Source organism: Nerophis ophidion, linkage group LG15 (genome assembly GCF_033978795.1).
Source record: "Nerophis ophidion isolate RoL-2023_Sa linkage group LG15, RoL_Noph_v1.0, whole genome shotgun sequence".
Lineage (NCBI taxonomy): Eukaryota > Metazoa > Chordata > Actinopteri > Syngnathiformes > Syngnathidae > Nerophis > Nerophis ophidion.
In genome coordinates this window covers 46,786,382-46,809,622 of record NC_084625.1, presented here as the reverse complement: position 1 = coordinate 46,809,622, position 23,241 = coordinate 46,786,382, and the positions used below count along the sequence as shown (strand labels likewise).

Genomic DNA, 23,241 nt, shown 5'->3' with positions numbered 1-23,241 from the left:
AAAAATTCCAGGAATGCCCGGTTCTCCAAAGCCCTATTTTCACTTCTTGCTGGAAAGTTTTCACAGTCCACCTTTTTCAACCGTTTTTCAATCAATCAATCAATCAATCAATCAAACTTTATTCATTGAGCACTTTTCAAACAAACCCCGTTTTCATATGAGTTGGGAAATTGTGTTAGAGGTAAATACAAACAGAATACAATGATTTGCACTATAAAGACAAGATATTTGATGTTCAAACTCATAAACTTATTTTTTTGTTGCAAATAATAATTAACTTAGAATTTCATGGCTGCAACACATGCCAAAGTAGTTGGGAAAGGGCATGTTCACCACTGTGTTACATCACCTTTTCTTTTAACAACACTCAATAAACGTTTGGGAACTGAGGACACTAATTGTTGAAGCTTTGAAAGTGGAATTCTTTCCCATTCTTGTTTTACGTCAAGCTTTAGTCGTTCAACAGTCTGGGGTCTCCGCTGTCGTATTATACGCTTCATAATGCGCCACACATTTTTGATGGGAGACAGGTCTGGACTGCAGGCGGGCCAGGGATGTACCCACACTCTTTTTTTTACGAAGCCACGCTGTTGTAACACATGCTGAATGTGGCTTGGCATTGTCTTTTGCCGAAATAAGCAGGGGCGTCCATGAAAAAGACGGCGCTTAGATGACAGCATATGTTGTTCCAAAACCTGTATGTACCTTTCAACATTAATGGTGCCTTCACAGATGTGTAAGTTACCCATGCCTTGGGCACTAATGCACCCCCATACCATCACAGATGCTGGCTTTTGAACTTTGCGTCGATAACAGTCTGGATGGTTCGCTTCCCCTTTGGTCCGGATGACACGATGTCAAATATTTCCAAAAACAATTTGAAATGTGGACTCGTCAGACCACAGAACACTTTTCCACTTTGCATCAGTTCATCTTAGATGATCTCGGGCGCAGAGAAGCCGGCGGCGTTTTTTGGATGTTGTTGATAAGTGGCTTTCGCTTTGCATAGTAGAGCTTTAACTTGCACTTACAGATGTAGCGACAAACTTTATTAAGTGACAGTGGTTTTCTGAAGTGTTCCTGAGCCCATGTGGTGATATCCTTCAGAGATTGATGTCGGTTTTTGAGACAGTGCCGTCTGAGGGATCGAATGTCACGGTCATTCAATGTTGGTTTCCGGCCATGCCGCTTACGTGGAGTGATTTCCCCAGATTCTCTGAACCTTTTGATGATATTATGGACCGTAGATGTTGAAATCCCTAAATTTCTTGCAATTGCACTTTGAGAAACGTTGTTCTTAAACTGTTTGACTATTTGCTCACGCAGTTGTGGACAAAGGGGTGTACCTCACCCCATCCTTTCTTGTGAAAGACTGAGCATTTTTTGGGAAGCTGTTTTTATACCCAATCATGGCACCCACCTGTTCCCAATTAGCCTGCACACCTGTGGGATGTTCCAAATAAGTGTTTAATGAGCATTCCTCAACTTTATCAGTATTTATTGCCTCCTTTCCCAACTTCTTTGTCACGTGTTGCTGGCATCAAATTCTAAAGTTAATGATTATTTGCAAAAAAAAATGTTTATCAGTTTGAACATCAAATATGTGGTCTTTGTAGCATATTCAACTGAATATGGGTTGAAAATGATTTGCAAATCATTGTATTCTGTTTATATTTACATCTAACACAATTTCCCAACTCATATGGAAACGGGGTTTGTACCTCGCACAATTTCACATCATTCACTTTAGATTATGTCCGAAAAGGAAGAAGCTAAGCTTTGTACAGTTCCAACATCAACTCACCCGTTCGTTCCTGATGGTTTTCTTACCAGTAAATGTCCTTGCAGAAGTCTTTGGTGCGAAGAGTGAACTACTGGATGTGAATAAAAGCACACACACATTTTTTTTTATTTTTAAACACGGTAAAGCCATTTAATCAGAAACTCCAAAAATGGAAGCTCGATGCTTTACAAGCACGAGCTGTTGACAACATGGTGATATGACTTAAAGCTTTACAAGAAAACAACAACAACAACAACAACCCGACAACTATTTACAACGTCACTTTGTGCAAACATAATTTTTTATTTTTTACAGCACTCTCCTAAAATATCCGATAGGCATGCATACAAACAAACTTTGGTATGTTAAGAAAACTACTTACTGTCTTAGTGGAGGCGTTGACTTTTCAATTGGAGTGATCCATTGTTTACAAACCGCGTTTCCATATGAGTTGGGAAATTGTGTTAGACGTAAATATAAACGGAATACAATGATTTGCAAATAATTTTCAACCCATATTCAGTTGAATATGCTACAAAGACAACATATTTGATGTTCAAACTGATAAACTTTTTTTTTTGCAAATAATCATTAACTTTAGAATTTGATGCCAGCAACACGTGACAAAGAAGTTGGGAAAGGTGGAAGTAAATACTGATAAAGTTGAGGAATGCTCATCAAACACTTATTTGGAACATCCCACAGGTGTGCAGGCTAATTGGGAACAGGTGGGTGCCATAATTGGGTATAAAAACAGCTTCCCAAAAAATTCTTAGTCTTTCAAAAGGAAGGATGGGGCGAGGTACACCCCTTTGTCTACAACTGCGTGAGCAAATAGTCAAAAAGTTTAAAAACAACGTTTCTCAAAGTGAAATTGCAAGAAATTTAGGGATTTCAACATCTACGGTCCATAATATCATCAAAAGATTCAGAGAATCTGGAGAAATCACTCCACGTAAGAGGCATGGCCGGAAACCAACATTGAATGACCATGACTTTCGATAGGATATCACCACATGGGCTCAGGAACACTTCAGAAAACGACTGTCACTAAATACAGTTCGTCGCTACATCTGTAAGTGCAAGTTAAAGCTCTACTATGCAAAGCGAAAGCCATTTATCAACAACATCCAGAAACGCCGCCGGCTTCTCTGGGCCCGAGATCATCTAAGATGGACTGATGCAAAGTGGAAAAGTGTTCTGTGGTCTGACGAATCCACATTTCAAATTGATTTTGGAAATATTCGACCTCGTATCATCTGGACCAAAGGGGAAGCTAACCATCCAGACTGTTATCGACGCAAAGTTCAAAAGCCAGCATCTGTGATATTATGGGGGTGCATTAGTGCCCAAGGCATGGGTAACTTACACATCTGTGAAGGCACCATTAATGCTGAAAGGTACATACAGGTTTTGGAACAACATATGCTGCCATCTAAGCACCGTCTTTTTCATGGACGCCCCTGCTTATTTCAGCAAGACAATCCCAAGCCACATTCAGCACGTGTTACAACAGCGTGGCTTTGTAAAAAAAAGTGTGGGTACTTTCCTGGCCCGCTTGCAGTCCAGACCTGTCTCCCATCCAAAATGTGTGGCGTATTATGAAGCGTAAAATACGACAGCGGAGACCCCGGACTGTTGAACAACTGAAGCTCTACGTAAAACAAGAAAGGGAAAGAATTCCACTTTCAAAGCTTCAACAATTAGTTTCCTCAGTTCCAAAACGTTTATTGAGTGTTGTTAAAAGAAAATGTGATGTAACACAGTGGTGAACATGCCCTTTCCCAACTACTTTGGCACGTGTTGCAACCATGAAATTCTAAGTTAATTATTATTTGCAAAAAAAATAAAATAAAGTTTAGATGTTTTAACATCAAATATTTTGTCTTTGTAGTGCATTCAACTGAATATGGGTTGAAAAGGATTTGCAAATCATTGTATTCCGTTTATATTTACATCTAACACAATTTCCCAACTCATATGGAAACGGGGTTTGTACATTACAGACGACAGCAAGTCCCCGAAAAAGGTGCGGTTTGGCAAATAGGCACGCTTGTTATTACTCAGGGCGTCACTTGATTTTTTTTTTCCCCCCATTTTCGATCTTGGCAATTGAGGGTTGATGAGAAAGTAGTCGTTAAAGTGGCTTCATAAGGCATTTACACGGGCTAGGGCGTTAAAATATACTATGCATATCCAAAGCTCTGGTAGGAAAAATAAAAGACAATCTCTACACCGTCTGCCAGATATATCGTTAAAAACCCAGAATAAAAAATAGATCTTAAACGCCACATTGTGTTAAAAAGTATGGTCAGTGGAAAAATAAGACAGGAAGCGGGCTCACTTGATACTTAGGAAATAAACCCGGGCGACTTGAAGAGGGAGTAGGCCAGAGCCGGTCTAAATAGCGTCCTTAGCCGTGGAGGTGGTCGGGATGCAGGATTTGCCGCCGTTGCCGTTGTGGGCCCTGTAGCTGGTGAAGCTGGGGGTGTGAATGGTTCGGATGCTCTTCCCGCCCGGGCCCACGGGTGTGGGCGACAGAGGGGAGGGGGTGGAAGAGGAGGATGAAGAGGAGAAGGAGGAGGAGGAGTGCACGCGACCGTTCTGGGCCTGCGCGGAGAACGCCAGGGCTTTGCCCGCGTGCTGCGAGGGAGGTTTGAGACATCCGTTAGACAGGGAGGGGATGTGGGAGGAAGGGGCGGCGGGGCGAGCGCCGTGCGGGGACGGCAGGGAGGACTTGGAGGAGGGGGGGGCGTTAGTGGGATTACAGGCGTCTGAGGTGTTCTTAGTCGTGCTAGGGTAAAAAGCGGGGATTTTAGAGACAGTGGGGGAAGTGGTTTTATGATCCCCTCCCACTCTTTTAGTACTTCCGTTAGCCTGCGAACACAGATGCCAAAACACATAGTGGTCGTCAAATGAAAAAAGTAAACACACACACACACCAAAAAAAAAAAAAAGACACGTACTAATAACAGCGACTGAACACAATGTTTCTATTGGTTTATGACGACAGCGTCAAGAAGGAGCAGGAATCGAACAACGACATGTCTTCTCCTGCACGCAATCCGAGGCAACTGGACGTCAAACTTCCATGAGGGTGGAGGACTTTGCCGGAAAGGTCCGACCTGAGCCACTTGTGTTTGCTTCAGCTTCAAAACAAGTGTCATCCCTTATAGCACAGTGGTTCTCAAATGGGGGTACTTGAAGGTACACTGCAAAAAGTGAAATCTAAGTAAGAAATATCTCAAATAAGGGTGATATTTGCTTATTTTCTGTCTGATAAGATCATTCTTTTACTTTACTAGAGTGTTTTACTTGTTTTAAAGGCCACTACTACCGACCACGCAGTCTGATAGTTTATATATCAATGATGAAATATTAACATTGCAACACATGCCAATACGGCCGGTTTAGTTTACTAAATTACATTTTTAAATTTCCCGCGGAGTTTCCTGTTGAAAACGTCGCGGAATGTGACGTTATTGGTTGGAGGGGACAAATTAGCCCGGCACCGCTTGCGGCTAAAAGTCGTCTCTTTTCATCGCGCGATTACACAGTATTCTGGACATCTGTGTTGCTGAATCTTTTGCAATTTGTTCAATTAATAATGGAGGAGTCCAAGTAGAAAGATGGAGGTGGGAAGCTTTTAGCCTTTAGCCACACAAACACACGGTGTTTCCTTGTTTAAAATTTCCGGAGGTGAAGCTTTACTCTGGATCGGAGCGGTCAAGCGAACATGGATCCCGACTACATGTCAACTGGCAGGTTTCAGTGAGAAAATTGTGGTAATAAGTCGCCTCTTAATGGAGATCTGCAAAGCTTGCGCCGTCCATAGAGACTGGCGTCAACACACTCGTGGACACACCCCTCCGACTATCAGGTACTATTTAATCTCACTAAAACACTAGCAACACAATAGAAAGATAAGGGATTTCCCAGAATTATCCTAGTAAATGTGTCTAAAAACATTTGAATCGCTCCCAATGCAATCGCCTTTTTTTTTTAAAAACAATTTTTTTAATTTTTTCTAGTCCTTCGCTATCAATATGGGGTAGGTTTATATAAGCGTTGCTTCAACCTACACCCTTTCGGCTCAATCATTGCTCAAATGAGTGTTTTTTTTTTCTTTTCTTGTTGTTGTTCTTTGTTTTATGTGAAGATTGCCGAAATAAAATACTTTGATTGATTGAAATATCCTCACCCGCGACTCTTTCATCCTTGCTCAAAATAATGGGGAAATTGTCGTTTTCTCAGTCCGAATAGCTCTTGCTGCTGGACACTCCCATTATAAACAATGTGAGGAGCTCTCACACCGGTGACGTCATCGTCTGCTACTTCCGGTACAAGCAAGGCTTTTTTATTAGCGACCAAAAGTTGCAAACTTTATCGTCTATTTTCTCTACTAAATCCTTTCAGCAAAAATATGGCAATATCGCGAAATGATCAAGTATGACACATAGAAAGGACCTGCTATCCCCGTTTAAATAAGAAAATCTCATTTCAGTAGGCCTTCAAGGGTTTTGGTCCTAAATGATCTCAGTAAGATATTACAGCGTGTTACTGAGAGTTGATGACCTATATTGAGTAAAACATGCTTGCAACTATTTTTGTCCAAATGTCCAAAACACACCCAGCAATGGTGCACAGCTTGAAGGTGTCAAAAGTCGCTATTTGGTCTAAAATACCTCCCAGGGTTCCAGTCCCACGAGTCCCGCCGCCTGCTGCACAAGTCCCGGGATGCAAAAAATTTCCAAAACGCACCCGGCAAAGTCCCACAGGAAGTGGGGGTAGAAAAGTCGGCAAAGTCCCAAAAATTTTCTAAATACCTACCCAGGTTCGAGTCCCACATGGATTTTTGAACATTTTACCAACTTTTCTCACTTTTTTTCCCTGCCTTCCCGTGGGACTATTCTGGGTGCGTTTTGGACCTTTTGGGCATCCCGACCGGCAGCGGGACTTGTGGGACTCGAACCTGGGTAGGTATTTTGAACATTTTTGGGACTTTTGCCAACTTTTCCAACTTTTACCCCCCCCTCCCCGTGGGACTCGGCTGGGTGTGTTACGGACATTTTGGGCATCCCGGGACTTGCCCGGCCGGCGGCGGGACTAGAAACTGGGTAGGTATTTTGAACATGTTTGGGACTTTTGCCGACTTTTACCCCCTCTTCCCTGTGGGACTCGGCTGGCTGTGTTATGGACATTTTGGGCATCCTGGGACTTATTTTTTTTTAGGTATTTTTGGATTCATTGAGGTTAGCTAATTTTACTTGTTTTGCAAAGTCTTGACAAGCCAAATGTTCTTGTTCTATTGGCATATAATTTTGCTTAAATTAAATAAGATACCCCTCATCCTTTTTTTGTTTTTGAACACTGACTTTTTGCAGTGTATGCCAAGGGCTATGTGAGATTTTTAGAAAAAATGTTCTAAAAATGGCAGCAATTCAAAAATCCTTTATAAATATATGTATTGAATAATACTTCAATAAAATATGAATGTAAGTTCATAAACTGTGAAAAGAAATGCAACAATGCAATATTCAGTGTTTACAGCTAGATTTTTTGTGGACATGTTCCATAAATATTGATGTTAAAGATTTATTTTTTTGGTGAAGAAATGTTTAGAATTAAGTTCATGAATCCAGATGGATCTCTATTACAATCCCCAAAGAGGGCACTTTGAGTTGATGATTACTTCTATGTGTAGAAATCTTTATTTATAATTGAATCACTTGTTTATTTTTCAACAAGTTTTTAGTTAATTGTATATCTTTTTTTCCAAATAGTTCAAGAAAGACCACTACAAATGAGCAATATTTTGCACTGTTATACAATTTAATAAATCAGAAAATGATGACATAGTGCTGTATTTTACTTCTTTATCTCTTTTTTTCAACCGAAAATGCTTTGCTCTGATTAGGGGGTACTTGAATTAAAAAAATGTTCACAGGGGGTACATCACTGAAAAAAGGTTGAGAACCACTGTTATAGTAGAATGACACATTGTCTGTAAACATCAACCACAAACGACTTTAAATTATGCTTTGGTGTCATTTTTGTCAAGAAAGTGGGAACCAAGCCTTAAAGGGGTCATATTATCAGTTGCTTGTACCGTATTTTACTGGATTATGAGGCGCGCTAGCAATGAATGGTCTATTTTTGAGCTTTTTTTCATATATAAAGCGCACTGGATTATAGGGCGCATTAACGGAGTCATATTCCATCCATCTTTTTCCCCTTATCCGAGGTCGGATCGCGGGGGCAGCAGCCTAAGCAGGGAAGCCCAGACTTTCCTCTTCCCAGCCACTTCGTCCAGCTCTACCCAGGGGATCCTGAGGCGTTCCCAGGCCAGCCGGGAGACATAGTCTTCCCAACGTGTCCTGGGTCTTCCCTGTGGCCTCCTATCGGTTGGATGTGCTCTAAACAAATCCCTAGGGAGGCGTTCGGGTGGCATCCTGACCAGATGCCCGAACCACCTCATCTGGCTCCTCTCAATGTGGAGGAGCAGCGGCTTTACTTTGAGCTCTCCCTCGGATGGCAGAGCTTCTCACCCTATCCACCCGACGGAGGTAACTAATTTCGGCCGCTTGTACCCGTGATCTTGTCCTTTCGGTCATAAACCAAAGCTCATGACCAAAGGCGAGGATGGGAACGGAGATACACAGGTAAATTGAGAGCTTTGCCTTCTGGCTCAGCTCCTTCTTCACCACAACGGATCGATACGGCGTCCGCATGACTAAGGACGCCGCACCGATCCGCCTGTTGACCTCACAATCCACTCTTCCCTCACTTGTGAACGAGACTCCGTGGTACTTGAACTCCTCCAATTGGGGCAAGGTCTCCTCCCCAACCCGGAGATGGCACTCCACCCTTTTCCGGGTGAGAACCATGGACTCGGACTTGGAGGTGCTGATTCTCATCCCAGTCGCTTCACACTCGGCTGCGAACCGATCCAGTCATATTATTATTATTATTTTTTTTTAAATGGAAAACACTTCCTTGTGGTCTACATAACATGTAATGGTGGTTTATTGTTGACGTTAAAGTGCATCCCGCAGTGGAGGCTCTATGGGGTCTTGGGGCACTAGGAGGTTAACTCCTTCACTACTGTTACCCCAGGTGGCCCTTGGCAAACGTTTAGTACCTGACTGCCCCCTAGCCAGGGATATGGTGAAGACCTCAACGGCGAAGCAGGCAGAAGACGGGGGGCGGTATGGCGTAGTGGGTAGAGAGGCCGTGCCAGAAACCTAAGGGTTGCAGGTTCGCACCCCGCCTCTTGACATCCAAATCGCTGCCGTTGTGTCCTTGGGCAGGACACTTCACGCTTTCCCCGGTGCCGCTCACACTGGTGAGTGAATGATGAATGAGTTAAAGGTGGTGGTCGGAGGGGCCGTAGGCGCAAACTGGCAGCCTCGATTCCGTCAGTCTACCCAAAGGCAGCTGTGGCTACAAATGTAGCTTACCACCACCAGGTGTGAATGAATGATGGGTTCCCGCTTCTCTGTAGGCGCTTTGAGTATCTAATAATAGAAAAGCGCGATATAAAATCTAATCCATCATTATTATTATTAAGACAGTAGATGTATGAACCACCACAACGGCTGCGATGGCGGAAGAAGGCTGCAGCAGAAAAGGGTCCCAGTCGTCTTGGACTCCCATGCCACTGGACCCCGACCCGGATCTGTCAAGGATCGTGTGGTGACTGTCTGTGCACGTTAAACAAAGACACGCACAGGCATTCTCCATAAAGGGATACCCCCCTACCAGGAGGAACGTCATATTCGCGTTGAGTGACCGCCGATGATGATGATAAATGGTGGCTATTTGGTCAAAATGTTGCATAGATTATGTTTTACAGATCATCTTCAAGCCGCTTTCTGACAGTCGCTTCCGGATGTTCCCTTTTGTGGGCGGTCTTATTTACGTGGCTCACCTTCGACAGCGTCTTCTCCCCGTCGTCTTTGTAGTAGCGGTGTAGCGTGCAAGGACGGGAGTGGAAGAAGTGTCAAAAGATGGCGCTAACAGTTTAAATGACATTCCGATTTTACTTTAATCAATAACGGTGCAGCAACAAGTAATGACGCCTGTTAAAAAAAAATGGCATACCGGTAGTTTTCAGACATAATATAGTACCGTAATACTCTACAAACACCGGTATACCGTACAACCATAGTATGGTATGGTATATCCACTGAAATCCCAAGTCTGGGCAAATCTCAATTGACTATTTTGGATCAAGGCAATGGTTTGAATTCAAAATTGCGGCACTTATGGGCTAACCTGACTCTCGCCAGATCCTCGTAGTTCGCTGAGCTCCGCAGAAGGATCTGGGCTTGAGGGCAATGCAAACTCCTTCAAGATAGCAAAAAATAATGGACCGATCAGGATCGCCGGGCGGGATTTCATAGACGTGACATAGTGCCGAAGCGTCTGTTTGATTCAAACCAAAGACTATAAAAACGAGACCCATTACCTCCCTGCTTGGCACTCAGCATCAAGGGTTGGAATTGGAATTGGAATTACTGCTCCCTTCACCTCCCAGGGGGTGAACAAGGGGAATGGGTCAAACGCAGAGGACACATTTCACTACACCCAGTGCGTGTGGGACTATCATTGGTACTTTAAACGACGCTTGCGGCACGCTGACATTGATACTGCAACTGTTTTGTCGAATCTAAATTCTTTGAAAGGTAAACAGGGAACTTTTCACTCTGTCGTTATCCAATATATCGGCTTTTCTGTTTTGGATTTCCCAGCCTTGCTCTAATGAGCGTCACAGGTTGATTTCGATGCAAGTGGTTGAAGTAGCACGGCGTTCAAGATAACGGACAAGTGGTTTATCCAATCACGTACAATGATTTGGTTACTTATGGGGATCCTAAATACACAAAAACAAGGCAAAGAAAGTGGGTGGTGCATAATATGACTCCTTTAAATGAGTTAACCAGAGCTGGTCTCTCGGAAGACACATTCTGAAACTAAAGACGAAACGACTTCGACTGCATGCGTGGCGTCCAGTTGCCTTTGATTCAACCGCGCCTCGTCAATACGTCATGTGTCACCATCGCTACTTGGTTTGGTCCCTACTGAACAGAGAGACGTGTTACCAGGGAAACGTGACGCAGCAAAGGTTAGACAGGAGGAACATCTCTTCAGCTTCTCTTGTTAGTGGGACTGTTAGAGCCTCCCAAAAGGCTGCGGAAGACAGTTCAGGAGACACAGGCAAGGTTTCAGAGGTTATTCCAGGGTTAGGGGGTTGGGGACGTGAGAGCAAGCGAGGGGAATTTGGGACAGCGTTTGTCTGCTGATGGGTGAGATCAGAACATGGTGAGGAAACGTCTCAGTGATGTTAAAAAAAAACAAGCGACGAAAGCAGTCGTTTTGCTCACAGTGTAAGAGTCAGGGAGGGGGGAGGGGGGGTTGGGGAGTGGGTGGCAACACTGTTTAGGAACTCAGCTGTGATGGGAACTGGGGATGGCTCGGGCTTTTCTCTGCCATTGTTTGCAGTTATGTTTAGTCGCCAACACAGTGAAAACCATGAGCAGTGTGGACATGCACAAGCAAACAGTACTGTACAGTACAGTCATCATGCCTTCTTGTCAAAGCGCAGGAACACATCCACAACTTTGGTAGTTTCACCCTAAAAACCAATGTCCTCCAGTTTGCGGTAAGGCCCTACAGTAAAACTACCTGTCGGAACTGCCTTTGAGCGTCCTGCAGTTTTTGCTGTTTCGCCGCTTTGTCAGTCGTTGCCGGCGACTGCCTGGACTTCGCCGTGGAAGGGACGGGCATCCGACTAGTGGGGGAAGCGACACTGGTGTTCTGCAGGGGGAATCCAAACGAAAAAGAGAAGACAAGAGATAAAACAAAAGAAGGGAAAGAACAAGAGCGCACACAGGAAGAGTGAGAAGTCCAGACACCTCTATCATGAAACACCAGAGAAAAAAATCATGCAGCCATTATCAATCTACAACTAAACACTCAACATGCAAACAAGATGAAGACATGAGGATTAATCATCACGGGAGTGTCTTGGATTACGACGATCAATGACTGAAGCACCTTTAGCAATGAAGTGAAGAGTTAAGTTGGAGGCAGTAACCCAACAAGATGCCACCTCAAATCATGTCAACATGATTTTCACAGGAGGGAAGGCAAAGGTGGATTTTTTTTTTAGGCTTCAAAGTACCTGTGGAGTGGATTAATGGTTTGGTAATTTTGAGTGGGTAAGGCAGGTTGGAAAGAGAAAGACCCCAAGCCTTGTAAAGCGACAAGAGCTAGAGAGAGACCTGCTGGAGGGTGATGGGGGCACTGGGGGTAGGGATCGCGGTGCTGGCGGTGCTGGGGATGACTACAGGGCGTGGGAGGAGCACAGGTTTAGTCTTCTTCTGGAATGAACTCTTCCCGGCTAGTTTAAGAGCCGAGCCTCTGGAGGTAGGCAGAGAGGCCGACCTCTTCAGCCCAACGCCCAGCGAGACTTTCTCTTCCTTTGTCACCTCAGCGCAAACGGGCTCCTCGGGCGAGCAAGGACCCATTTCGTTTATGGTGTTCTCCAGCTGTTTGATGGTCTGTTCCAGGCTGTCCAATGTCTTGTACGTGCTCTTACGTATCTCGTTTGTCCTGCAGATGGAGTCAGAGTTCTGCCTCTTAAGTGGGGTCGGGCTCGGTGCTTTGACGGTGTCCGCTAAGAACTTTGAGCGTGAGATCTCGAATCGCTTGGCTTCTTTGTGCTGCTTTACTGTCCCGTCTGACTCCTCCTCGTCCTCATAGACAACCACCTGTAGTGTCTTCTTTCCAGACTTGGTGCCGCTGCGAATTGCTTGGGTCAGTGCTGCCAGCTGTTTCTTAGGGAACTTGAACTTGAACTTTTTCTTGCCGTCCTGCTTGCCGTCTCCCGATTCTGAGACTAAAGATGAAGAGGAGGACGACAGGCTGGTTTGGTCACCCTGAGAAGAACGGACCTTTTTGCTGTCGACCGCAGATCCTTTGTCTTTCACCTGCAGCCCGCTGCTTCCGTCTGTGTCTGACTCCTCGCTCTCCTCATCGATGCGCTCCGCTGCGAGCATCCTGTCCAGCTCCTCCTCGCACTCAAAGATGGTGGACAGGCGTTTGTAGGCCGAGCGGATGTCCATGGGTTCGTCGAAAATAATGATGACGGGCTTCTTACTGAAGCCATTATCCAGAGACACAGCGGAATCTTCTGAGGCGCTTCCCCGGCTTGTGGCATCACCTACAGTCACTGTCCGGACGCCCCCTTTCTTGGCATTGACCAGTTCCTGATACTCGCCACAAGACAGCGCCTGAACTTTAGTGTTAGTGATCATAAAGGCAATGTTGTCAGGGGGAGGTGGTGCTTCTTCTCCTGCGTCAGGACTCAAGCTGGCCTCTTCATTTCCCACCTCCAAGATTTGTTTCGGCGGATCGATGTCCTCATTTGAAGACCTCCTGAGTGGAGGGAGTGGGGCAGGACGTTTGGTCACCACTCTTGCAGTACTGACTGCAGTCTCAGGATTTAAACTCTTAGTGGAAGAAACAGACTGCTGAATAAACAGACTCTTCTTTTCTGCGTTGATTCTGTTTAGGTTCTTCCCCTTCTCCATCTCTGCGCTAGTTTTTAAGGACTCCGAGCGTTTCATGGGCTTCCTGGGCAGTTTGAATCCATTCAGTCCCACAGGCTTGGGCGAAATAGGCGGTGGAGATTTGGGCGGTGGTGACTTGGAAGGCTGTGACAGTGGTTGGCCTGAAGAATTGTCATTAACAGTGACATTTGACACCTGTGTTGGAGACTGAGCGGGCTCCCCGTGTTCATGGGTTTCTTCTGTTCCCGAATGGGATGGAATCTTTCCAGTCACGTAGTAAATGACCTGCAAAGTTAACATTGGCCGTTTAAAGGAGTAAAAACTTTGGAACCAACCAAAAATCACAAGATTAAGTCAAGTCGATGGACACAAAAAAGTAACACAGTACGCACCCCTTGGCTTTGCCGCACAGTAGTGTTCCCGTTTTCATCAGTGTCTGGATCTTTTCCGTCACGATTGGACTCTGAGTTCTGCTACAAAAGTGTAGGAAATTATAGGACTGCGTAACTGCTAGGTTAGGTGTTTGTGCATGAACTGAACTCTACAGTATTCTTCAATAACGTGTTAAACAATATTGTTGTATAGTTTATTTAATTTACACGATAATCATCCAACTACCAACCTTTCTTAATTTCATGAAGGTCATTTCCTACACAACTTTGGTTACTTTTCCATCATTGGCACATAACTTGAACTGACCACTCTGATGTGTTGACGTTAAGTTATTTTATTGGTTTGCTCTGTACTTAAAATAGGGCTGGGCGATATATGGATTTACTCGATATATCGCGGGTTTGTCTCTGTGCGATGTAGAAAATGACAATATCGTGATATTCGAGTATATGTTCTCACACAGTTGCTTTTAGCTGCGGGCATTACACTACAGCCGTTTCCCTCTCTTTCTAGTTTCTCTTCACAGAGACATAAACAAGCGCACCTTCTTACATACGTGACGCGTGCAACGTCGCATGCCCTTCCCGAGCAGAGAGGTAGCTACATGGGTAAGATTAGCTGTGAGTTTAACGGTGTGTTGCGAGTATTAATATAAGAGAGAGAAGGTGCCAATCTGGCAACAAATGGAGGAAGCCTCCATGAAAATGCCCCCCTATACCTCAAAGAACTACTCACCCCCAAATCCTCCACACGACATCTCCGCTCCAAACAGGCTAACCTCCTCCATCCCCCAAGGACAATGCTACGAACTATGAGAGATTGGGCTTTCTGCTCCGCTGCTCCCAGTCTGTGGAACGCTCTTCCTGACCACCTGAGGGTACCACAGACTGTGGATGCTTTTAAAAAAGGCTTAAAAGCCCTTCTTTTAAAAAAAGTATTTTTTATAGATAAATGCATATTAGTTCTAGCTATTACGCTGTTCTAGTTTTTATTTTTTAAATCTTTTTATTATTATTATTTTTTTAATACACAGTAGGACTTTGAGGTTGTTTGCTCAATGTAAAGTGCTTTTTTCACAAATAAAATCTGTTATTATTATTATTAATTCCCAAGAAAACCAGCACGGGGTGCATCGTCTGGCGGTGGTTTGGCTTCAAGCAGGAATATGTTGAACAATTATGCAGCAAAAGCGTTGCTACAAAAAGTAACAGCACTGCTATTTGATTTCTTATTATGCAGCTCATTTTTATTCGACACTTATTGAAATATCTTGTGTGACATCATGCACAAAAGTCCAACTTATTTGTTTTAAACTATTATAATGGCGTTCTGTACAAAAAGTGCACTTTAATTTAGTGTTGTTTTGATATGTCATCTTAGTGACATCGTGCAAAAAAGTGCACTCATAGCTTGTTTTAAAATGTCTCTGACAATCTTGCACTTTCTGTTTTGGAAATGACATGAATGTTTGTGCTAATATTTAATAACTGATTAATAAATACAGTTTTGGTAAATTGACTTAATTGTTGTTTCCCTCTCTGCATGAAAGTTTAAAATGAGCATATATTAATGCAGTATGAAGAAGAATGTTTTAATGTAGACACATAGAACCATCATACTGCTGTGATTATATGCATCAAGTGTTCATTCAAGGCTAAGGCAAAATATCACGATATATATCGTGTCTCGTGATATGGCCCAAAAATATCGAGATATTAATAAAAGGCCATATCGCCCAGCCCTACTTAAAATGTTAGAATGTGCAATGCTTGAACACAGCAATTGTGTAAAAAATTAACAACAAAAAACTAAAGCAGCTTTAGTTGATTGATTTGATGCAAAAGGAGCAAAAGTGAAGCTTTCAAAGTTTTGCAAGGCTGTTAAAGAAAAAAACGACAAGTGAAGTGAGGAGAGAAGCATGCATGCTGCGCCACACTGACCTATTGTGGACAAGTCTGCAAAACACCTGCATATTTTCTTTTTGCTTACTTTATTAGCTTAAAGTGACTGTGTGCAACCTTAAGTGACTGCCTCAAAGGTGCTAACCAAGTGTCGTAAGCAGAATATCCTGCCTACTTCCGGCTTTGGGCAAGTCAACTAATGTAAGATATCGGTAAATGTTTGACTTGACTTGAATTGAATTTATATAGCGCTTTTCTCTAGTGACTCAAAGCACTTTACATTGTGAAACCCAATATCTAAGTTACATTTAAACCAGTGTGGGTGGCACTGGGAGCGGGTGGGTAAAGTGTCTTGCCCAAGGACACAACGGTATAGTGACTAGGTAGGCAGAAGTAGGGATCGAACCTGGAACCCTCAAGTTGCATGCACGGCCCCTCTACCAACCGAGCTATACCGCCGTATATTGTAAATGTATTGCATATTGTAACAACACGACTGCAAATTGTTACCCCTAATGTCCACAGAATGCGGAACGGCAGCGGACCAGTTGCACCACGGAATGCAGATGCATCACGGACCAGTACCGGTGGTTACGGACCACTAGCTTAAACTGGTCATATTATGACTTCTTTTTTTTTTACATTCAAAACACTTCCTTGTGGTCTATATAACATGCATACTTGCCAACCCTCCCGATTTTCCCAAGTGACATAATACATGCAACACGCATAAGTGAATGCAAGGCATACTTGGTCAACACCCATACAGGTCACACTGAGGGTGGCCGGCTAAACAACTTTAACACTGTTACGAATATGTGCCACACTGTGAACCCACACCAAACAAGAATGACAAACACGTTTCGGGAGAACATCCGCACCGTAACACAACAGAACAAATAGCCAGAACCCCTTGCAGCACTAACTCTTCCGGGACGCTACAATATACACCCCCCGCTCCCACCCCCAACCCCCAGGGGAGAACAAAAGCAATGGATGTCGAGCGGGTCTAACATGATATTGTGAAAGTCCAGTCCATAGTGGATCCAACAAATGTGGCCCCCGAGTCAAAAATATTTGCCCAGGCCTGCACTAGGCGGGGCGGTATAGCGGCCGTGCCAGCAACTTGAGGGTTGCAGGTTCGATCCCCGCTTCCGCCATCCTAGTCACTGCCGTTGTGTCCTTGGGCAAGGCACTTTACCCACCTGCTAAATGTAAAAAATAAATAAAAATAAAATAGATATTGGGTTTCACTATGTAAAGCGCTTTGAGTCACTAGAGAAAAAGCGCTATATAAATATAATTCACTTCACTTCACTAACCCCTGTCCCACCGTGCTGCCCAAGTGACACCAAGTAAAGAAAACAATTCCAGCGTCTGTCGGGAAGGTCGTGCAAAAAATGTATTTGTTCGTAAAAGTGAGAGCAAAACACATTTTGTTCGGAGGATTCCTGAAATGCAGACTTATTCCTAAGAGGTGGTTCAAGCAGCGCATCCAAAGAAGGAAGGAGACAGAGGAAGAGCTCGGAGGTTAAAAGTTTCAGATGTTAGGAGTCAGTCGTGAGGTGGCTCAGATGTAGAGGCAGGCAGTGAGGCGGCAGCAGGCACAGACGTTACCTTCTTCTCTTTGACGGGCAGTGGGGGCCCTGTTCTTAGTTCTCTTATTTGGGCTTCAATTCGAGTGGTGGGTTCCACCACGTTTTGCACCCCTACCTCCTGAACTGTGCATTTCTGGAAAACCTGGGGACGTGCAGAGAGGTGCATGGGGAAGGATTGGGGGGAAGGTCTTCAAAAAACTGATTTCCGAATGGTTCCTTTTGTCAGCTGCCGGCAGCCATCCTTTGCCGCTCATGAGGAGGGAAGAACCAACAGGAAAAGGAAAGGCGACCCACTACCATAGTGCGGAATCAACCCCGGCAGAGATCCCACCCAAGGAACAGTTATGTGCGTGTGTGTGTGTGTGTGTGTGCAGCCCACCTGAAGTTCTGCCATGATCTTGTCACCTTCATCCTCCTCATCCCTGGCGGAAGAGGCAACAACAAGAGGCGGGGCCGCGGGATTCTTGGCTTCTGGTGGTGCAGCTTTGGCGGGCTTGATTTGGGCGACAAGAAACACATCGTCGTCTTCACCCTCCTGAAAGAAAGAGGGACAGAGATCATGAAAGGGGTCGTCCAAGTTGACACAACATTCTTCCGACTAACCTGAGCTGGCGCGGGGTCTTTCCTGTTGGTGTACACCACCTCCCCACACCGTGTGGTGGTCATCCCTGAGCCGGAGCTGGTGAAGGTCTTCCTGGGAGGAGGCGGTGGTGGGGACTTGGTGGCCTTTTCAGATGCCAGCTTGTGAGAACTGTCAGGGGAGGCAGGTTTGGGGGAAGTCTTGGAGGCTCTATCCAGCACTGGCTTGGCGGGTTTCTCCAGCATTGGCTTGGGGAGTTTCTCTGGGACCTTCTTGGATGCTTTGTCCGACAGAGTCTCGCGCTGGGGCTCTGAGACGTGACAGAAATGAGTTAATGAGGTGCACATGTGGATACTACGTTATGTTGAAAGAGACCTGTTGGGGACTGTAGAGGGCTTTGGGTGTTTGAAGGCAGCACCCCGGGATTAGACGTCCCATCTGGACTGGGGAGTCCTTTTGTCATGTTGGCCTCAGCCTCTTGAAGAATTTTCTCAAACTCTTTTTCATCGTACTGACCCATGTTCTGCCTCTTCTCCTCCCACTCTTTCTCTGCTGCCTACGGAGATAAAAAAAAGAACAGAAAGGAAAGCAGCCTTTCCAATTATACCTCCAGCCTGAGGAGCATTACGGACTGCCTGAAGAATTTCGCCTCATTAATATCTCCACATGAACTGTACAAATATGCAAACAAAGGTGAAAACGTTTTTAAATAAGACAAACCAACAAAGTATTCATTTTTTATACATTTAGAAATGTATGTTATTGTTAAATTGTTAAAGGTGACCTATGATGAATTTCATCTTTTCTCAGGCATTTAAATGCTGTTATAAATTTAGATACACATAATTACCTATGTTAAAAGGGCCCTATTATGATATGTTTTATACATTTAAAACACTTTTTGACTTTGGGTACCAACTTTTGTACTGTGGAGGGCCCCTCAAATATTACCAATGAATCAGTAATCATACTTTTGATTTCAATCCATCCACCCATCCATCTTCTTCCGCTTATCTGAGGTCGGGTCGCGGGGGCAGCAGCCTAAGCCACTTCATCCAGCACCTCCCGGGGGAGTCCGAGGCGTTCCCAGGCCAGCCGGGAGACATAGTCTTTCCCAACGTGTCCTGGGTCTTCCCCGTGCCCGAAACACCTCCCTAGGGTGGCTTTCGGGTGGCATCCTGACCAGATGCCCGAACCACCTCATTTGGCTCCTCTCCATGTGGAGGAGCAGCGGCTTACCTACTTACAGTTTACAACTACAGATGTCCGATAATAGCTTTTTTCGCCGATATCCGATATTGTCCAATTCATAATTACCAATTTCGATATCAACCGATATCGATATATACAGTCGTGGAATTACAACATTATTACGCCTAATTCTGTTGTGATGCCTCGCTGGATGCATTAATCAATGTAACAAGGTTTTCCAAAATAAATCAACTCAAGTTATGGGAAAAAAAGTGCCAACATGGCACTGCCATATTTATTATTGAAGTAACAAAGTGCATTATGTTTTTTTTTAACATGCCTCAAAACAGCAGTTTGGAATTTGGGACATGCTCTCCCTGAGATAATCCTGATACCCACTACAACTATGAGAAATACTATACTTTGACTTTCACAAAGTGCAACTATTTATTTTATTTTTTTTAAACATGCCTCAAAACAACAGCTACAATAACCAATGAAGGCACACAGCTTCAGTCCAGTGTATACTAGAGTCATAATGTAAACAATAACATAGTCCTCATTTAGTGCAAGGCTGCCTGGCATACTGTATAACAAGAAATTATAAACTGGGCTCAATCTGCCGTGCGCTAATGTATTTGTATGAGTAACACAAATGTGCTGCAAGCTGGTGGTGAGTGCTTGAAGTGACCCAGCAGTCAGCCAGAGCTTCTGAAATGCTGCGTTGAGACAAGGCACCTCCGTTCACCGGAAGCTGCAAAGTGTGCACCATGCAGGGCGGATTAGCCACACCAAACTCCACCGTAGTTTTTGCCATACTGCGAGCGTTGTCCATGACCACAACGTGGGCTTTCGCCTTAGGGTGATTTTTGTTGTATTTTTGATTTTTCTCGGTGGAGGTACTACTTTTTTTTTCAGTGTTTGCTTTTCATCCATCTTCCACTTGTATCTCCTTATGATTCTCGAAGAGGTGGGAGATCAAATTGCTCCTATTAAAGGAACACGTCTTAGTTCCTCCTCGCATAACCAACTTTTTACAGTTATTGCCAGTTTTTTATCCGTCAGAGACAATTTAAAATAATCCCAAACCATAGACATGGTGTCGTTAGTCAGTCACCGAGCTCGCTCGCTTGTTGGCCATGGCTACAGCATCGGCAACAACACACTCTTGCAACTCCTGTGTTATGTGTGGTAGAGGGGAGAGGGGAGGGGCTGCTGACTGGGAGACGCAACTGCTCTGTACTTCTCCCTCCGTCCGTGTACCGCTCCGTACAGCGGCGTTTTAAAAAGTCATTCATTGTACATTTCGAAACCGATACTGATAATTGACGATATTACATTTTAAAGCATTTATTGGCCGATATTATCGGACATCTCTATTTACAACCGTGTGAAATGCTATAACACCATATGTAAATCACAACAATTATTAGTTATTTGACGCACAAATCTTAGGTTTTACGTCGGGCTGATTGCAAAAATAAATACTAACCAAATACACTGCATAAAAACAACAGAAAAAATACCCAAAACCCCTTGCAGCACTAACTTTTCCAGGACACTACAATATACACCCCCCGCCCCCGCCTACCACTACCTCCTCATGCTCTCTCAGGGAGAGCATGTCCCAAATTCCAAGCTGCTGTTTTGAGGTACGTAAAAAAATTTAAAAAAATGCACTTTGTGACTTCAATAATAAATATGGCAGTGCCATGTTGGCATTTTTTTTTTCCAAAACTTGAGTTGATTTATTTTGGAAAACTTTGTTACATTGTTTAATGCATCAAAACTAAGCATAATAATGTGTTAATTCCACAACTGTTTATATCGGTATCGGTTGCTATTGGAATCGGTAATTAAGAGTTGGATGGACAATATCGGAATATAAAAAAAGCCATTATCGGACACTTTTGACCAATCATCGAGGAGTTAGCCTGAAACCGAGTTGGCCGTACACAATTATGGTTTGACATCATTACTGCCACAGGTGGTGGGAAAGTGTATTACATGCTGCTGCCCATACGGACCACAGCTAAGAACCAAATATCTTTCGGCAACCCTTTAGAGGGCGCTCACAACCCAACAATAGAAACACTTATCTCGACCACAAGGAAGTGTGTTAAATGTAGGTCAAAATCATTATCGGTCACCATTAACCTTGACTTCGGACTATACTTACCTCTATAGACACGGCTCTGTTTCTGCGTTTGTCCTGATTGGTTTGCAGCTCCTCAATAACAAGATCTTGGCCGATGGTCCGGTTGATCTGGTTCACCGGGCTGCCGCATGGCGTCTTATGGTGGGCTGGACTGGGTGGCTCCGCGGCTGACGCTTTGGGGGATTCCCGGCCTTGGGTCTTGCTGAGATTGGGGGCGTTGGAGTGAGTGAGGCTGGGCGTAAGTGCGAAACTGAGCTGAGCGGCCGACAAACTGGCAGACGGCTGCGAGTGGGTCAGGGAGCTCTCGACGTGATGGAGGACCACCGGAGAAGCGGGGTTGACCTCCGATTTAGCGGTGGAGCTCTGGGACTCCAGAGGGGGCGCTGTGGAGCGAGGTTGGACTGACGCTGGGTGGGGGTCCGCCACGGGGGCCTTTACTACAGATGGGCTGTTGTCCCCTGGGATGTTTGTGTCAGCTGCTTTCTGGAGGCCGTCAGTGGCACTTCTGCAGGGATGAGAGTGACTTGTAAAGACTACTACTTCACAGACTTCAACAAATCTTCATTGGCCATTGAATAGTGTGTGTACACACTGCAAAAAGTCAGTGTTCAAAAACAAGAAAAAAAAAAATGATTTGAACTAAGCAAAATTATCTGCCAATAGAACAAGAACATACATATATACTTATATATATATGTATATAACAAGAACATACATATATGCTTATATATATGTATTTACATATATACATACACATACATATATATACAAACATATACACACACATATATATATATAAATATATATACATATACACACACACATATATATATATACATACACACATATATATATATATATACATATACATATAAATATATATACATATATATAAATGTAAATAGATAGATGGATAGTACTTTATTGATTCCTTTAGGAGAGTTTCCTCAGGAAAATTATACATAAAGTATTGTTGATGTTTTTTGGAAGCATTTTTAAAGTGATTTAAGGGTAGAATTGATTGCTCCCATTAGCTGCATTGCTAGCCACCACAAACAAGCCTATATTTATGTGTTAAAAAGTAAAAAAAAAAAAAAAAAAAAAACTTTTCACTTCTCGTTTCTTATAAGGATAGTAAACAATAGGCAACATTTGAATAAAAAGTGCAGTTCCTTTTTAACCTCTTAAGGCCCAAAATGTTTGTTTACATGCTTTTTTTTAATTTCTTTTTGCTATTTGGGCTTATTGGACCCTAATTAGTATAAAAACTAAGAATAATCTTTTGATATGATTTACTTAGTCCATGCTAATTCTTATTTTTACACTTTTTTCCCCAAATTTCATTTCATTCTATACTCTTCTGACACCACCAGATGGCAGTATAAGTGTCAACATAAGCGGCCATAAGACCCCAATTCAGTAATGTACACAATTTTGGAAATAAGAGCTAAAAGGTGCTTTCCACGCATGTGGCCAACTAAGCCTTTAGAGGTTTTAAAGGGGTCCTATCATGAAAAACTGAAACAAACTTTTTTTTAATCTGTTGTTACTTGTTTTTGTTTGAATCCAAACCTTGGAGGCTTGACAAAGATACTAAGAAACACATTTCCTTCTTTCCAAACAAGCCGATTGGAGTTTGAGACAATAGTGACGTATTTTGCCTTAGTTACAACAGCAGGAATCTCCACATATTGCGCGAATCCACCATTTTTTTCCGATTTGTAATCCAAAGTTGTAGTCAATAAGTCTCTTTTTATCCTCCATCCTCTTGTTTGTGGGGCAGACTGGCCCGTACATGCACATGCTAGGTAAAACCCTTTCCATTTCCAATAAAAAGTAGCACGTAGTTCCAACTTATATCGGTCGGTAGACTCCATATGGAAGCGCTAAAAACTACAACATGGTTGACGGGGTGGAGACACAGTTGAAAGGGGGCTTGGCCGGGAGGGGGGAGTCAGCACGTAAATAATACCGTTCACAAATGGCGCATTCCGAAGAGACAGTCAAAAAGCAGGATGAAGATGGTCTGTAAAACTAAATCTATGCAAATTTATGACCAAA

At 43.7% G+C, this 23,241-nt stretch overlaps 1 protein-coding gene across 14 annotated transcripts in view; it reads right to left on the bottom strand.

Moving 5' to 3' along the window:
• Window positions 1-2,066: 2,066 nt before the first annotated feature.
• Window positions 2,067-23,241, bottom strand: part of si:ch211-285f17.1 (sickle tail protein) — a 231,472-nt gene continuing 210,297 nt past the window's right edge. For 8 of the 14 annotated variants that reach the window (XM_061922261.1, XM_061922264.1, XM_061922263.1 and 5 more), the window contains 9 exons: window positions 21,202-21,685; window positions 18,207-18,387; window positions 17,855-18,141; window positions 17,631-17,786; window positions 17,271-17,393; window positions 13,752-13,832; window positions 12,070-13,644; window positions 11,471-11,602; window positions 2,067-4,660 (listed from right to left, as the gene is read on the bottom strand). In XM_061922261.1, the coding sequence (XP_061778245.1) occupies window positions 4,184-4,660; window positions 11,471-11,602; window positions 12,070-13,644; window positions 13,752-13,832; window positions 17,271-17,393; window positions 17,631-17,786; window positions 17,855-18,141; window positions 18,207-18,387; window positions 21,202-21,685 (3,496 nt within the window). In that variant the 3' untranslated portion in view covers window positions 2,067-4,183. The remainder of the gene's footprint in view (window positions 4,661-11,470; window positions 11,603-12,069; window positions 13,645-13,751; window positions 13,833-17,270; window positions 17,394-17,630; window positions 17,787-17,854; window positions 18,142-18,206; window positions 18,388-21,201; window positions 21,686-23,241) is intronic. The other 6 variants (XM_061922267.1, XM_061922262.1, XM_061922273.1 and 3 more) reach the window with 6 other exon arrangements.